Source organism: Protopterus annectens, chromosome 3.part1, assembly GCF_019279795.1.
Source record: "Protopterus annectens isolate FY-2018-M chromosome 3.part1, PAN1.0, whole genome shotgun sequence".
Classification (NCBI taxonomy): Eukaryota; Metazoa; Chordata; order Ceratodontiformes; family Protopteridae; genus Protopterus; species Protopterus annectens.
The window spans coordinates 1,049,964,638-1,049,982,625 of NC_056732.1; the positions used below are offsets into that span (position 1 = coordinate 1,049,964,638).

At 41.2% G+C, this 17,988-nt stretch overlaps 1 protein-coding gene across 1 annotated transcript in view; it reads left to right on the plus strand.

Annotated features, from left to right (window-relative positions):
• Window positions 1-5,905, plus strand: part of STPG2 (sperm tail PG-rich repeat containing 2) — a 3,054,419-nt gene extending 3,048,514 nt beyond the window's left edge. The window contains exons 12-13 of the mRNA XM_044066272.1: window positions 5,278-5,393; window positions 5,780-5,905. Coding sequence (XP_043922207.1) covers window positions 5,278-5,393; window positions 5,780-5,905 — 242 coding nt within the window. The remainder of the gene's footprint in view (window positions 1-5,277; window positions 5,394-5,779) is intronic.
• The last annotated feature ends 12,083 nt before the right edge of the window (window positions 5,906-17,988 follow it).

Here is a 17,988-nt window from a genome sequence, read left to right on the forward strand (position 1 = left end):
GAGCTGCTATAGTGACAAGACATGCAGCAGCTAGCAGCATTATACAGCTTACTTTAAGGAGTACCCAAGGGAATTGTCACTCAGTTTGCAGTGCTGCAATAATTAGTGTGGGTGGTACTCTTTTAGTGAGAGTATTTAAGTAAAATGTTATTGAGCAGTGGTCATTCAAGGTGGAAGAAGTAGGGAAATTGAGGAAATGAGGTGAAAGTAATTTTTTTTATAATAGCTCCAAAGTAGTGTGTTTACATGGACTAAAACTTGGTCTAGTTGGCTCTTTCATTATTTGAAATACACTTTGGTTTGTGAAGAATGTTTCACAAACCGAAGCCTAATGTAGTTTAGTTTTAGTTTTAGTTTTAGTTTTAGCACATCCTATTAAATACAGATAGTTTCAGATGAAGCTATGAAAATTATGTAAAAGACTGCTGCCATAATATTGCTTTTGATTAGGTTTAAAGCCCAAATTAGTAATTGTATCACTTTTTTTTTAATTTTTCACTGGTGTCTGATGGGGGTAGTAGGGAATGGCTCGGTAAAGTGTGAACTATATAAGGGAATTCTAGCTACACATCAGTTTGGATATCTGTCATTGGGTAATATACATACTTCTCAACCTCTTTGTACAAGAAATCTGGACAAAGCTTAAATTATTGGGGCGTGGACAAAAGCCACAAAATAAACATATTTTAAATCGCTCTGTTATAAACTTAGAAAGTTACTAGAATAACAGAATTTGTTAGCATGCATTTTCTGAAGGAAATGAAGTATGATACCATTTATGATACTATTTAGTACCTTCAATCCTCAGCAATTTGCCAGAAAATCACAAATTGTAAGAGTAACAACAGCAACAAAAAATATGAGTCAAAGATCTGGACAGTTGAGAGCTATGGTAACGAACTCTAGGCAGTTAATTGTTCCCTGTATATATTCATTAAGGAGCAGAGTAGTACTTCCCTAGGTCTTTTTCATGACTAATAATTAAAAATGTATATTCCCTTCCACAAGGGTGGACTACCAACAGATCTGGGGAATTACAGACCCATAAGCCTGAACAGCCTCATCTGTAAGACCATGGAACGTATCATTATGGACCTTATCAATAAAGTCATAGATGACCTCCAAACCCTGGATTCTACCCAATTCGGTTCTGTGAGCGGCAGATCCTGCCTGTTAAATCTGGTGGATGTCTTTGAAAATGTGCCCAAGGCTATTGATGAGGGCAAATCTGTGCACACAGCATACCTCAACCTGGCAAAGGCTTTTGACATAATGCCACATTTAAGCATTACTGACAAACTTAGCAAACTGAATGTAACCCCTTTGTTGTAAGATGGGTTGCCAAGTGGCTCACAAATAGGATGCACACTATCAAAGTGGTTGACACCACATCAACTGACAGACCTAGTACCAGTGAGGTATCACAGGGGTCAGTACTCTGTTCCCTACAGTTTGGTATATACTTCTCAGAAGTTCAGGTCAAAACTAACGGGTTGTGGCTGACCAAGTTTGCAGACGACTGCAAACTAGGTGCAATCATTGACTCCCCAAATTATGTCAGTATAATCCAGGATGGTCTCATGTAGACCAACAACTGATGTATTAGTCACAGTCTCAAACTGAATGCAAAGAAATGCATCATCATTCCCTATGGCACAAACAATGTCCCCTCACACTATCAAATCAACAACAATATCCTAAGTAACAATGAGGTAATAAGAGACCTGGGATCACAAGTTGACTGCAACCTTAACTTCAATGACCATGTGTCTACTGTACTAAGGAAAGCACACCTGGTTATTAAAGGCATTGCCTTGAGAGCAAAAAAAAGTTATAACCCCTCCTGTGCTTGGCAGTTATCCAGCCCATAATTGAGTATAATGTTCTGATTGGCATGTACCGTACTACGCACCTGCAGCAATTAGAGAGACCTCAGAGGTTTCTAACAAAGCAAGGGGCTCCAGCATCTGCCTTACACAGACCAACTAAAGTCCCTGTCACTATACTCTGTATTGTATAGACTTCTTAGGGGAGATTTATGCCTGGCCTACAGATCAATTTAAGACCCAAACCTAATGAACTTCCTGCATATCCATAAATCAAACAAGACTAGCTCTGCCCATTCCAGGGACCTAAATATGGCCTGCGACTTAAATTGGACATGCTGGAGGGACAGATTTATCTCCCAGCAACTGCCACATCTTTGGAACAAGCTAACAATTCATGTGAATCAGAATACCTTTTTTTTTTTTTTTTTTTATTTTTATTTTTAACATTTGTTGACCGGGAAAGTCTGACTAGGTTCCACAGAGCCTGTTTTCAGCGGAGGCCTGGTGAGAAATGCTCCAGATGCATGTCTTTGGAATGTGGGAGAGAACATGCAAACTCCACACAGAAGGCACCCCAGCCGAGAATCGAACTGGAGAACCTCTTGCTGTGAGGTGACAACGTTAACCGCTGCACCACTGTGCCGCCCACAGAGAACCTTTATGAAACTGTTAAAGAGGAACCTGGATGAGTGGATGGTGCACCGTAAATACTGGCTGGAGATAGAGCCCACAATCCTCCTGGACATGGGCAGTCATCACTAAATGCAGTCTTGGGTATTGACTAGCATTTCTGTGGTATTACATTGGGATGAAACAGCTAGGCTTAAAATGACCTCCAGGTCGATAGCCTAGTAATGCCCTATGATACTCTAATACTATAAGAATGCCTGAGGGAAGTATGGAGGCTTTTAGTATTCTAAAAGTTGGCTACATAAACAATCAAACTGAACATGAAGCAGCAATACATATACCTTGGCCTGGAAATACTTTTTAATTTTTTTCTACTACTCTGCAGTTGCCATTGAGCCTCTGCCCAACACTCATTTTACTTATTCATTATCCCAAGTAGGAGAAAGTCTTACATCTCATTGGCTTTTCTTAGTGGTAAGGATAGAGCACTAGGCATGTTAACTTTATCCTTATTGTAGGCCATGGATGATTTGCCTTGGTCCTATAGGATCATAGGCTCATAGGTAAGTACTAGGCTAGCTGCCCTTGTAGACAAGTTTAAGTATAGCTAGTTTTACTTTTTGTGCTCAAAATAATCTATCCCATTTGGTTATAGATCAGACTTACCCATTCCATGGTTGATAATTATATTTTACCCCTAATAAAAATGATTGGGTTCATACCGTAGATAATTTGAGGGAACCCATGCATGTGATAAAGCATTTAGGAACTGTATCTGTCCATTAGTAGTACAGGGCAGCAGTTCTGGGGTACATTTCTGTTTCAGTCCATAGATCTAAGTTGCATTTGAAAATGGACAGGGATGAACTTTGTTTTACAGGGTGAATCTGTTCCACATCAAATGTATCCTCTGCGAAATATACATGTCCCTCCAAATTGTTCTGTTGATGTTGCAGAAGAGGTTCAGATCCCTAAACCAAGTATTTCTGGTGCCATTTGATTTGCTGATGTGCAGTAAATCCATGGGTTGGAGAATGTCGTATATGCTGGACATAGGTCACTTCTTAGTAGTCTACAGGATGCTGAGTATAATGAGAGAGATTTGAGTTGATCCATGTAGGAGATATTGTTGAGGCCTTGTATCCTTTTAATAAGGAATCTCTGTGGGCGTTCAAGTTGTTGCATGTGTCTGGACAGATACATGCCAAAGGGGGCAATATATTCAATCATTGGCCTAATGAGGGCTGAGTAAATGAGACAATGACAGTCCATGATCTAGACACAATCCATTGGTTTATAAGCTGTGTAGTATAGATGGACTTTCGTAAAACAATAGACACATGATGGTCAAAAGTTAGTGCACAGTTTACATAAGATCCCAAATCCTGAACAACTGGGTCAACTCTTAGGGGTATTTTGTAAATGTGGCAGTTCCCTGGGGTAGATGACTTCCCAAAGGATGCAATCATGCATTTCTTGGCATTTAGCTTCAGACCATGATTTTCAAAACTGTTATTTATTTGAGGCAAACATTCCTGCAGGATGGCTAAATGATTTGTGGTATTCAGTGACTGCTCCTATCTTGCAGTCATCTGCAAACCTAGTCAGCAAGAGCCCTTTGGTATTGGCTTTTACTTCAGAAAAGTAGATGCCAAACAGGAGAGGTCCCAACACAGAACCATGGGGGACTGCACTGGTGACTGGTCTCTTTATGGAGATAATTTCCCCTATTTTGATTATCTGCATCCTATGTTTGAGTCAGGTTTGGCAATCCATCAGATGACATAGGGATTTATTTCCAGTTTATTTAGCTTTTCTGTTATGCCCAAGTAAGGCGTTGTGTCAAGAACTTTGACCAGGTTGAGGTATCCAGTGTGTACCACTTCACCTTCATCTATTGCTTTCTATTGGTCTATGCCATGGAGCTGGCTATTCATTTATATGCTTATCAACTGCGTAAGTGAACTGATCTATCTCAACTTTTTTTCAACCATAAACCTGGCTACAAGGGCAAGGATAAATGCAGTATATGTACTGAAAGTTGTTTATAAGAAGCTCCAATAGCATTTTTTGTGAGGTAGGAGGAAAACATTTTACCCAGAGAATGCCCACATAGGCAAATAGGAAACATGCAGGCTCTACACAGACAGGCATCAAATGGCAGGAGGGAACCTAATCTCCTTGAGTGATGAAGCAAAGTCCTTAACAAATGAGCCACCATGTTGCCCAAGTATGGGTGATTAACATTATTGTAAAAAGAATCCTATTTTGTGAGTGATGCGTGAGACTAAAAAGGTTCAAAAGGAAGAAAAATACCAAATCTAACTACTGCAAGTTATCAAAGAACTAGAAAAGATTAATAACAAATAACAAATTTAACAGCAGTGGGTAAGGGAGTGAATGAATGTGATAACAGGAGATTATTTGTATATTACAGGAGATTTTTGTAAACTGTAACACATACCCACACACACACACACACACACACACACACACACACACACACACACACACACACACACACACTAAAAGAAAATTAATACAACTGTGGATTCAGGAAGAAATAGCAAGAGTTAGGGACATGATCTGAAACTGAGGTCATATCTTTAGCCTTACCTGGAGGAGAGGGATACAAGACATGGAGCAAATCTGACGGAAGTTAAAGCTGGGGACAGAAAAATATAAATGATCAACACAAAGTAGATATCAACACGCTCCAACATTTTGTAGAATTAGTTTTAGTTTAAGCTTTGACCGATTAACCCATAATACTAGTTTAGAATATAAAACATATCCTATTATGCTCTTTTTCTTTTAGGACCTGGCCAGTATGACCCTGTAATAAGCTTGCCTCAGAAAATGTCCATATTATTGTCAAGAGAGGAACGATTCAAGGAACCAAAAGAAATCACCCCAGGACCTGCAGCATATGAGGTCTGTTTGCATTTTTCCTGGTTATATTTGTGGTGTTATGCAAAGTGCTAGATGGGTTTAAGAGCTAAATTTAAAGTTCAAGAAAAGAAATTAGTAATTTGTGTTTTTCTGTCTTTATTCCATGATTATTTTAAAATCATCAATTTAGGCTGATTTATGTGCATAAAATTAATATCTTCAACTCATGGTATATGAGCAGACATTCTTAAAAATTATTTGTGAAAGACTGCGTAGAATAACACTTTTGTTTACTTAAAAAATGACAATTTTGTCTTTAAGCACACTAAATTATCACAGATAGAATATGAACTTATTATAATGCATTAATGTTCTTTGTAATTACCTGCTGTTTTTTGTATTTAATAGTGGCAATGTTATTAAATTAGGTAAAAGAGAAAAGAAGCAATGTAATAATATACAACAGCTCTGTGAAAGACGATGAACAGGCTTTAGTGAGTGTTATTGGAAATATCCTAATCAACTTCATAGCTCAGCTCTGCTTTTTCCTGTGATACTGATTTTTATCATTTTTTAGGCAGGTTGGTTTTACAGTGCAAAAGTGTATGTCTTTGTCTATTTTGTTTGAGGAAATGTTGCTATTTACCTGCATAATAAGAAATGTGATACCAACATTGTTCATTAGATCATGTCTCTTAAAATTATTTATATTTTATATATGTTAAATTACTGCCAATGATAAACTTCACAAATATGTTATAATTATCTGGAGAGTAAACAACGTTAATTTAGAGCACTTTAGGTAAATAGAGTAGCATCCAAAATCTGACCAGGAAAGATACCTTATTTTCTCTTCCTTCTCTCTGTTCTTGTTTTCTTGGCACTTGATGTTAATAAGCGATAGATATATTGTCTTTAGTTAAAAAGATGTGCAAGACCTGCAATGAGTAGTAATCATTAGTACAAACAGAAGCTGCAGCTTTTCCATAGCACTGTGTGGTAACATCTAGCATAGTATTCCCCTTTATTGTAATATACATTTGCAATGGTGGATATGGATGATGAGAATAAACTGATAAGTACAGTAAAACAGTGACACTGTTCTACATAGATGTCTTTGGCACAGGATTATCAGAAGGGATTGTAACTCCCACTCAAGACAAAAACATTTCCTGTTGCTGTTTTCTTTTTTCCACTATGGAGATTTGCACTAGAAACATCAAAGTTTTCTCTAATAGAGGCTAGCTGATTCATTGTTTGCTTGAAGAATGAGCATATTTAGGAATTTCAGATTACATAATTTCTTTAATGTATTTGTTGTAATGTTTGCTTTATACCAATATTCAAACAACATGGAGTTTGTTACAATAATGATAGTGTTTGGACTGCATTAGTACTGTGCATGTGTGTGTGTGTGTGTGTGTGTGTGTGTGTGTGTGTGCATGCGTGCGTGTGTGTGTGTGTGTGTGTGTGTGTGTGTGTGTGTGTGTGTGTGTGTGTGTGTGTGTGTGCGTGCGCGTGTGTGTACTATTGTTATAAACTGAACCCCCCCCTGACATGATGCTCAGCTGTTCAGATCACATCACTGTGTTATATTTTGTACTTTTTGCATCTGAAAATTCCACCTGAATAAGTATAATACTACTAAAATTATTTCAAGTTGCTTTCATCAATGACTAGTTAAGAGGTGTAAGTTGTTTGCTTAAATAATATACCACTGAACAAATAGCAACAGCCAAATGTATTTCATAACACAAAGAAAAGGTGTGCATTCTTAATTTTTCTGCACACAAAAGCAGCATTGTCTGTCTCAGAAGAACATATGCAATAAAAAGTAAGTCATAGTAGATAAAGGGATGGGATTTAGAAAAGTTTGCACTCATCCACAAAAGTTGTTGAGACAAAACTAAACGTAAGCCAAATGTTGGACTGATTCTGAATGTAGTTGTGATGGGGTGTTGTGATATAGCACAAGCTTCTTGCTCTTCATCCTGGATTTGACCAGTTCATCTGAATTACACTTATTTCTGCAAATGCTGAATTTCATTATTTCTGAAGTGCTGAATTGCACTTAATGACATGACTCAGTTAATGACACAAATAAAAATTGTAGTTATTGACACAAATAGACAATTCCCTGGATTCCGTGCAGGACTAATCTAGTCCTGCATGAAAGTGGCAGTTTTAGAGGAGGATGGCAGCGCACCATGCATATTAATGAAGGCACGCTGCCTGAGCTCCAAATCCTACACGAAGCTTGGACGAGTGCAGGGTGCGTGTCTGGGAGCAGACTCTCAGAATAAACACACCCCTGCAAAGTAGAACAGAAGAAAGTGTAAATAAATGAGTGAGACCTCTCATAGGTGTCTGCAAATCCCCACCAACAGTCCCCATGTGTTCAACAGCAGCAGTACATTTAAATAAAATGAAGAGACCCTTTTATTTTTTTTTTTCAAAACCCCGAGTACAGCTAACCATAGATGCACGGGTATGCCCATCGCTTAGCTATGGTTAAAGCAGCTGAAAAAGCTGAAGAGGATAACAAGGAATATATATGCAAATGAAGCAGCACAGCAGTAGTGTAGTGGTTAGAGCATCTGCCTAATGAACAGGCATTCCTGGTTCTAGTCCCACTGCAGCACGTCATTTTACATGTTTAATCTGTATATGAACATAATTTTACATCTTTTTGCCGTATAACCTACATAATAGCATTTAAATGTGAACTGGAGTACTGCATGAAATGCACACATGAAGTGTCAGTGTCATAATGAATATGACACTAGTAAGCATGTTTAAACACAAATAAGCAGTAGTAAGCATATATAAGCACTAGTAAGCGTGTTTAAGTGCATTTGCTTGGGGGGGTAAGCATTGCCTACACAGATTAAGCAAAGTAGAAGCTAACTGTGTATAAGAAACTGTAACCAGATGTTAGCAGTGCTTACCATCGTGCAAACTCACGCAAACCTGCTTACAACTGCTTTAAAGTGCCTTAACCACTCTGGATCCAATGGCTCATGTTCTGCCCAGCAACAAAATAAACTGCCTCTGTAAGGATCAAACCCAGGACCCTGTACACTATATTCACAGTAGTTAACCACTAAGTCATCATAGCAATACATGTGCATGAGGTATCAGCAAACTAATTCTCACCACAGGAAAATCAAACCAAACATGTGAACTGAATCCATGCACAGTGTGATGTTGGATAACCTGCCACAAAACATAAATATGTAAACTGGAGTACTGCAGTAAGCATAGATCTGAGGTGTGATTGTAATAAAGTGTAGAATTTCCCAGGTCCCCATACAGTGTATGTACACATGAATCACAGATACCAGACACATATATAACCTGTAATGAAGAATAAATCATTGCCAAATGGCAAATATAGTGCTAATTAACTATTAAGCAATGCTAACCGCAGCACAGCTCAAGTTAATAAGTGTAAGCAATGTGTAGCGGAGCCAATTCAATCTTCCTAGGTGCAGCGGTTAGTGTTGCCGCCTCACATCAAGAGGTTGTCAGGGTTCGATTCCTGGCTGGGGTTCCTTCTGTGCGGAATCTGCATGTCCTCCCTGTGGTCGCGTGGGTTTCCTACGGGTACTCCGTTTTCCTCCCACATCCCAAAGACATGCTGTAGGTGGAGTGGATACTCTAAAATTGGCCCTGTGTGTGAGTGTGTGTACCTTCTGTAGATGGTTGGTCACCGGACTGGCAACTTGACACCATAAAACTCCACTGCCAATCATGAGCGGACAGGTGATCCACTGTGGCGACCCCTAACCGGGAAAAGCCGAAAGGAGAAAAAAAAGAAGAAGAAGGTATACCTCTTTAAGCAGTGTCAACCTTATGTAAGCAGGTGTGCCCATAGCTTAGCCTTTTCAAAACTGGCCAATCACGGGAAAGTGTGGGAAAATGGCTGTATTTAAAACCCACAGGCAGGAATACTTCTCATAACTGGTTGTAGCTTCCCTCTGCAGGCAGAATGGCTGGTGTGGGTGAAGGCACTCGATTTAGAGCGCAGTGCTGGGGCATCCAGGAGTCAAAATTCATGGTATGACTCCTGGTAAAACACCATGATCAAAGACTACTGCAGGGCCAGTACCAGGGCTCGCAGTACAAAGCGGAGGCCTGGGACAGTCTCGCCCGTGACCTCACCAGAGCCACAGGTATCCCCCAGACTGGTGAGAAGGTCAGGCACCACCATGCTGACCTGAAGTGGCAAAGGGGGGGATGCCCTGGAACAGTGGATCCAGGAGTGTCGGGAGATGGCCAATGCCCTAGAACTGAGTAAGTACACATTCTACTAAGTAGTAAATACTTGCCTAGCTTGTCTATACTATGGATAGGTATGGTTAAATATCAATGCATTTCTGTGACAGCTGCAAATGAGTGGGGTGCGAACCAGCAAGCCCATGATGCTAGGCTGCAAAGGCTGCGTCGCGAGGCAAGTTAGTAATCAGTCTGCATGTACTGTCATAACAAAGAATATAAGAGCCTTAGAAAATGTTGTACCAGTAGAAATAAATGTGTTAATAGTCTGTGAATAAAGGTATAACCCCTGGAGTGCTTCTGGTTACTGTTCTCTCATATGTTTGCGATCTGTCCCATACTATAAATAGTACTGTTGTATGTTAAGCAGTGTCACCCACACTGTGGTATGCAGATAAAATGGGTATGAAGTTCTGCATAACAATGTTGGAAGTGCCAAGAGGTCAGTCATATCGTACAAGTTAGGGAGACTTAGATAGAAAACAGTCGAAAGCTGTACATCAATTCCCTGATAGCACAGTGTACTGTGATGTTAGCAATAATCTTTTGTCACACACAGCAGGGGTTTGACTCCTGGGAGTGCTACTAAGTTGTATGCATAATCATACCCCACAGCTGTACAGACTGTGATACAATGTTCAGATAGAAAGCTGTATGCATAATTACACCCAGCTGTACAGAATATGCTTGAATGTTCAAATTGTAAGCTGTATGCATATTTATACCCCACAACTGTTCCAATCTGTCCAGCATGTCCCGATAAATGGCCCATATCACCAGCTTGGTACCCTGTTCCCCTGAAAATTCAGTGTGATTATCCAAGAAATGTAGGCAGCTGTCAATGACATATAACTGATAGTCAAACGTGTACATAGTCAGAGAATGTATATGAAAACAAACCTATCATTCTAGCACCTCACCCAGAGTGTATGACAGCAATTCTCAACATATGTTGCATTAACACCTGCAGCCTGTCATGCCTGTATTTAAGACACAGGTCACGTATATAATAATCTATAAACATACCAGTGTACAATATAAGGCCATTGTGTAGTGTAATAATACATGTAAGGGAAAGATCACTGCAGTGACTAAGAATGTTGTGAAAACTACAAGGAAATATTAGTTGTTAATTGAATCCTCTCTCACCCCAACCATATGTGCATAATAACCCAATGACACTCCTCAACTGGTATGTGTACACTCCAAACATTTTTGGGAAATATGCCCTAATGGTTAATAAATATTCACATTTGTTTCTATGCATGTGCCATGTTAAAATACACCCATATTGGTGGCCTGCTGCCATCAATGAAACCCGCATGCTCTTTTAATGGCCACTGTTGTTCCATATCTGCATGTCTTCTGCTTGCTCTGCAACTGTGTTAAATCTGGTGTGTCAGGTTAATGGGAATACCTATGCATGCTGTTATAACTAATCCTGAATGCTGTTGACTGTGACTAACCCATATCTGCCATAAACCTGCGACAACACAGCTTGTATGGGAAGGCCGATCCCAGCTGACCCACCTGTCCCATGTCAGCTGGCCATGGCACCGGGCACCAGCACATCTGGGGCCCAGCCTTGGATCTACTCCTCTGTGGGCCCTGCACCACCTTTGGGAGGAACCGTTGCAGGAGATAGGGCTCACCCTCCCCCTCGGAGCTGGCGCGGAGGGGAACCTGTCACCCATCAACAGGACCGGGCCATGGTACATAGGGAGCTCGATCTGGAGTATGGAGAGTGGCTACGCCAGATTGAAGGCCAAGTGGCGCTATTAGAGGGTGAGCCTGCATCTCCTACACAGCCCCCAGCACAGCCACCTTCAGGGCCGTGAAGGTGCAGTGGTGACTGCCCATGGGTGGGGACCTCAGTCCCACTGATTCCAGTTGGGGGCTCTTGGGCATGCGACTTCCAAACACCCCTCCCTGTCCAAGGTATTTACCCCCCACATGTGTCATTTACTGGCCCTGTATGCGTCTTGTATGTCTTGTCTGTTAACCTACCCAACCTCCCTCTCCAAATATACCTACTACCCCTCCCCAACATCCCACTCTCACCTGAAAAAAAAAAGGGCAACCTGTTCCCACAAAAACATCTCGCCCCACATGTAGCTGTCCATTTTGCACACATGTCCACTGGACACATGTAATCTGGTCTAATTGGCATCACAATGAATATATGTTGTCCTCACCCCACTCCCAGGGGTTTGAGGGTCCAAAAGTACCTGCAAATATAGTGTATATGCACAGCTGTTGCTGTAGAAGAAACGGGCAGCTATGGACCTTTCCCATACCCTTCCTGCACATGCCTAGCTATTTTCCCTACTGTCTTTCCCTCTTTGTGCCCCATTTTTCACCACTGTCCTATCAACCCCTTTTTCTTTTCTTTTAAAAGAATTAGCACAGGATTAAGCGGCAGTAAGCACTGTTAAGCAGCGGTAAGCAGGTTTGTGTATGTTTGTGCGAGCGTAAGCTATGCCTACACAGACTGAGAAATCTGAAGCCAACTGACTGTAAAAAAACATAAGCGGAGGCTGGCAGTGCTTACCATCATGCAAACCCACGCAAACCCAATTACAACTGCTTTAAAGTGCCTTAATCACACTGTATCCAATGGCCCCTGTCCTGCCTAGCAACAAAATAAGCAGCCTCTGCTAGGCTCAAAACCAAGACCCTGCACACCACAGCCAAAGTTATTTACCACTAATCCATCTCAGATATACATATCCTTGGTGTATTCACAAACATATCATCCAGCCCAGTCATTCAACAGTACAGAGCATGTATTCCAACATGTAGATGTATGTGTATGAGTAAATATATTAATGTCTAAACGGTTACAACATATTGATATATGTATGTGTATATATATATATATATATATATATATATATATATATATATATATATACATACACATATAAATATGTATGAGCATATAAACATACAAATGCCTACATCTATAGATATATATGTCCACATCTACATGTCTAAATATATACAGCAGGTTATATAATTGTGTGCATATATATATATATATATATATATATATATATATATATATATATATATATAGATATAGATAAAGATAGATATACATACATAGGTATATACGGCCATACATCTGTAGATAATGGGGAAATAACAAAACATATATGTCCTCATGCAACGTTAATGGGGTGAGAAGCCCCACACAATATATGTCTGGTGCATATAGGTATACCCCCCAGCCAAGCACGACCCCCCTGTAATACAGTACCGAGTGTTGCAGATCCCATAACCAGGACCAGAAACAACATGGCCATCCCTTGGATACATATACACAGACACATATATGCAGATACAGGTATATATATATATATATATATATATATATATATATACATATATATATATATATATATATATATATATATATATATATATTTAACTACACATACATGCACAGAGATTTGTACAGTAATATACATATGCAGTATGTGCACCCAATATAGAGCAGCCAGTATTGCTAAAGTCACCACCTTACCAAGTAAAACTGTATGAACCACCCATACGAATGGCATTCATAGCCTGCAACATATACCCACAGAGATATCAAAGGATATAACACCACACACAGGTGTGCATAAATGAATGTGAAAGCGTTACTGGTGTAGTATGACAGTTTTATATGCCATGTCATATAGCTGTTTAGACAATGGCATCCATATGAGAAGTGTAATGCAACTGTGAAACAGTTATAGTAAGACAGTAGTCTGGAAAGGTTGACATATGTTGCTGTCCAGGCTGAGGCCTCCAAGTAGTACATTAGTAATGAGAGACTGGGCCACAGCCTACCAGACAATCACCAGTACATAATGCAGATGTATAGGTCAGCAGCCTCTATCTACACTCTGTACACAATCCCTAGGGGGGACAGACCACAGATGACACAATGGGATGTATCTGTTACATAACAAGGCATACCTGACACCATCACAATCACACTGACAAACAGAACATCCTGTATGGCAGGAGGCAGTAGGCCTGCATTTAACCAAGGTGGATTGTATGGTAAAGTACATCCAGATACCTTAAGGCAGCCTATCCCAGATACCCACACATGTTTTAACAGCATGAGTTAGTCATGGTGCACCCCCCCTACACTCACTAATACTGGGCCTTATACCACTGTAACGTACACTGGCCTCTAGAGTGCATTAGGGCACACATGTATTGTGTAGGTGAAACACACACATATATGGCCCCAACCCCCCAGTATGTGTGGGGTACACAACAGCAGTGGAGTGATGGCAGGAATGACACCATGACATGCACACAGCCCACTACATAACAACCCCTGACAGCATGTCATATGTGCAAAGCCTGGTATGTAGGTGGAGGACAGAGGCTGGAACACAGGCACATATGTGTAAAACTGTTGCCATACGGTAAGCAAGATATGTATACATGTACATATCTATATGGATATATGTATACTTATTTATACATATATGCTCACCATATGTCCTGCACATGGAGTGGAGCCCTACCTCAGCCCCAATAACCCCAACCTCTCAGTGCAAGGGGATGTCACGTATGTAGAGCAGGTATGTTTGTAGACTATTGCTACTGTAATAGGGATTGTCTTCACAGAAATGGTGTGTGTGGGAAGCCACATCTGCTATTAACGTGCACCATTGGCTACTTACAGACATCCTATGGTCATCATAGTACAGTACCACTGCTAGCACACTAACGCCCCTGTGGACTACAGCTGCGATATGGCCAATATATGTAGACAGTCAGACACACTCAGGTCAGTCCAGGGGTATACACAGAACCCCTTCATGCAAGACATGTGGACCAGGCCTGTCAATGTGGATGTTATCAGCCAAGTACATGGTTATAACACATACATACTTGTATACATTTGCCCCCATAGGTTACGCATTCATACACCCCTGTCTGTCCTGGCACCTAATAACCACTGGTACAGAGGTTCCATGGCCACATACTATCCACTAGTTACTGACATACATCTGAATAGCATCCCACTGCTTTGTCTGACATACATGACTGTCATGGTGGCCAGGCAGCAGTACATCTGGCAAGTATCTGGACATGACATCTCACTGGATAAGTACAGTAAGCTGCTAGGCATGTAACAAAGCACAGTGCAGGCTGCAGGCAGACTGACTCAACACTGGGCTACATGTCCTATGTGGGAATACACATGTACCTGCATAGATAGCTGGCTCTACAGGCATGTCGCATCACAGAATAACAGACACTTGTGTGAAAGTGCATAACCACAACCAATGTGAACACAGCCACATATGGTAAGCTAGCGTATTATCACAGTATATGGACTATCTGATGTACACCATCCTCATATGAGCCACTCACACAACAACCCTACATATACTGGGCTGCTACACACTGTGGTTCGCAATGGCTGTCTGTGGTTTGGAACATGTGTGTGTTCACCCCTACAAACATGTAAGCTGAAAGGGTGACATAGAGTGGAGTAGCATGTACCATCAGATAGAACAGGACCAAGAACAATGACATCTACCACAGTCTATACACAGGCCAAGTTACATATGCACTATACACATACTGTCAGTTACCAGACTTACACATACCTCGGTACTGTACACACAACCACAGAATGCCCAGGCTATGTCCTCAAATATAACCCCTACTATGTATAACATGTGCAGCAGTATGATATCTCACTGGCTTATCAGATATGCTGTCACTGAATATGGTGTACAGAACATATGCACCCCCTATTGCATGACATATGCACAAAGGTTGACAGGGTTGTGGCTGGAGGCACAAACACAGGCCCAATATTAACAAGTTGCTGTGATGACCTCATACATTTCCTGTCATAACAGGGTTTGATGCAGCATATGTCCTATAAGGGATATGACGTCAGTAACTCTCCCGGCTGTCACCATTTACTGACTGCAATCCTCACACTACCTTCTGCAGTTGAGAGATAGGTGCTCTGTGGGTAACACAAGGAACACAAGGCACCACACACTGCCCAGTCTGCAGATGACCCTCCAGATGGGGATTCCTCATAAACATATCACTGACATGACAAGTATTAAAACATGTAGGACAGCCATATCCACAAACACCCTGTTAAACCAATAGTACCCCAAATGCAGTATAGCAGCACTTACAGTCTGTATTCAGGACAGGCACATCCACCTCCTGTGTGTTGGCCTGTTTCCGCAGTGTATGTTGTCAGATGTAAGTCCCCAATCCATTTGTGATGCTGTTTGCCAAACAACACATCTAGTTCCTGCTTTCAGTGAACAAAAAGGCCCAACACCAACAAGATGTTCCTAGATATTGGAGTGGGTTTCCATACAATTGGCTATGGGAATGTTAACACAGCTGTTCCACATGCAATCAGCTAGAGGAGGGCTGTAATCTGTGCAGAGGCCATCAGCTGATCATGAGCATCACTGACAATACACATGCCGCTGCCTAAGCAAAGCAGGTGTAAGTCTCCACATCCACCAGAGAAGGAGTGAGAGAGACAGACAGAGGCAAAGATAAGTCAGGGTGGGTTGGGAGAGTAAAAGGTGAGCATGTTTGTGTCACACACCTACCAGTCCCGGGTTTCGTAACTGTGACTGACTATGTACTGATATCACATCTGTTATCCCTGCATGGTGGATATTGTGATTTTATGCTAGGGGCACCATATAAGAAATTTTACAAACACACTCAACATTGGGTCTAGTTGTTACACACAAACAACCACCTCCACACAGAACATGAATTAAGTACATCAGCACATTATGATACACACACACACACACACACACACACACACACACACACACACACACACACACACACACCTGTCACATCTGGGATTAGAACTCCTACCTAACTAGTAATTACAGTACAGCACTATGCCATTAAATAATGCACCACAGAGATCACTGGAGTACTCTTTTCCCAAAGGTTTATTTCACAGTGAGTGACATCAGCAGGACTGCTAAAGTAGAGCGAACGAATTATAGTGAGTGTGACTAGCCAAACATTAATTGCTCTCTACACAGGCATAGGAACAGACACAAAAGCATCCACAACTCCCATGTTTGAGAATAGAACCCCTACCCTAGTTCCATATCACACTACAGCATTACACTGTTATAGCACACACCACAGAGATTGCTGGAGTACTCTTTCCTCAAATGTGAACTTCATAGTAATTGACATCAGCAAGATTGGCAAAGTAGGGCATTCAAATTGTATCGAGTGTGACTAACCTAAGTTGCCCTAATTAGTCGGTATGCATTAACCGCTGTTCTGTCCAGAACAGAAATAACCTTCCTTTGCAGGTCATGAACCCAGGACCCTGTACACTACAGTCACTGTAATTAACCACTCAGCCATCACAACAGTACATGGGACTGCGGTTCCACCAAAGCAATCCCACCATAGGCTAATCAAACTGAACATGTGAAAGGAATGTATATATAGTTGTCCATAAAATGTAAAAGACCTCTCCAAGGTCAACTCCATGCTACTCCAGGCAGAAGTGACAATGTTTGTGACATCCATGGAGACAGGAGCTGACAGTTCAACTGATGAATCCTGCACTAAGGCACTGTATGAGCACAGCCACTTGTGCATGATTCCTGACATCCCACATAGAACCATGACGCTCACCTCCCAAATAATCAAGCCAGTCTGGTGGTCCCCTGCCATTAACAGAGTATACAACAGATGGTAGACACTGTTGAAGGAAAAAGGATAATCCAAGGATGCAAACAACTCCCTTACCAGCCCCAGTAAGACGTTGAGATCCCTCATGGAATCCTCCAAAGCTGATTATGTAACTGAAATTGCCATATATTCCACAGAAAACCTCACAGCATTCTATAGTTATGTCCGAATTCTAACTGACAATGCTCAGAAGTGCTGTGAGCTGCAACAGAATTACATTATATAGACTGCTCCCACAGAATGTGCCAATATTCTGGCAGATTGATTTAGTGCCACATTCACCCCCTCACATCCCCCAAAAGGGCCCATGTCAATACGGAAAGGGTTCCATTGCCCAGTGATCACAGCCACACAGGCAGAAAACATACTACCCACAACTAAGAATATAACATCCATGGTACCAGATGACATCCTGGGCTGTGTACTACATGAACTACAAAATGGAATGGCAACTCACCTAACTGTCATGTGTAATCATAGCCTCGCATCAGACCTGGTGCCCACTGAGCAGCTATCCCACTTCGCAAGGGGGGATCCACCTGTGATTCCTGGAACTACTGACACATCAGTCTGATGAGCCTGATCTGTATGGCCATGGAATGCACTATCAAGG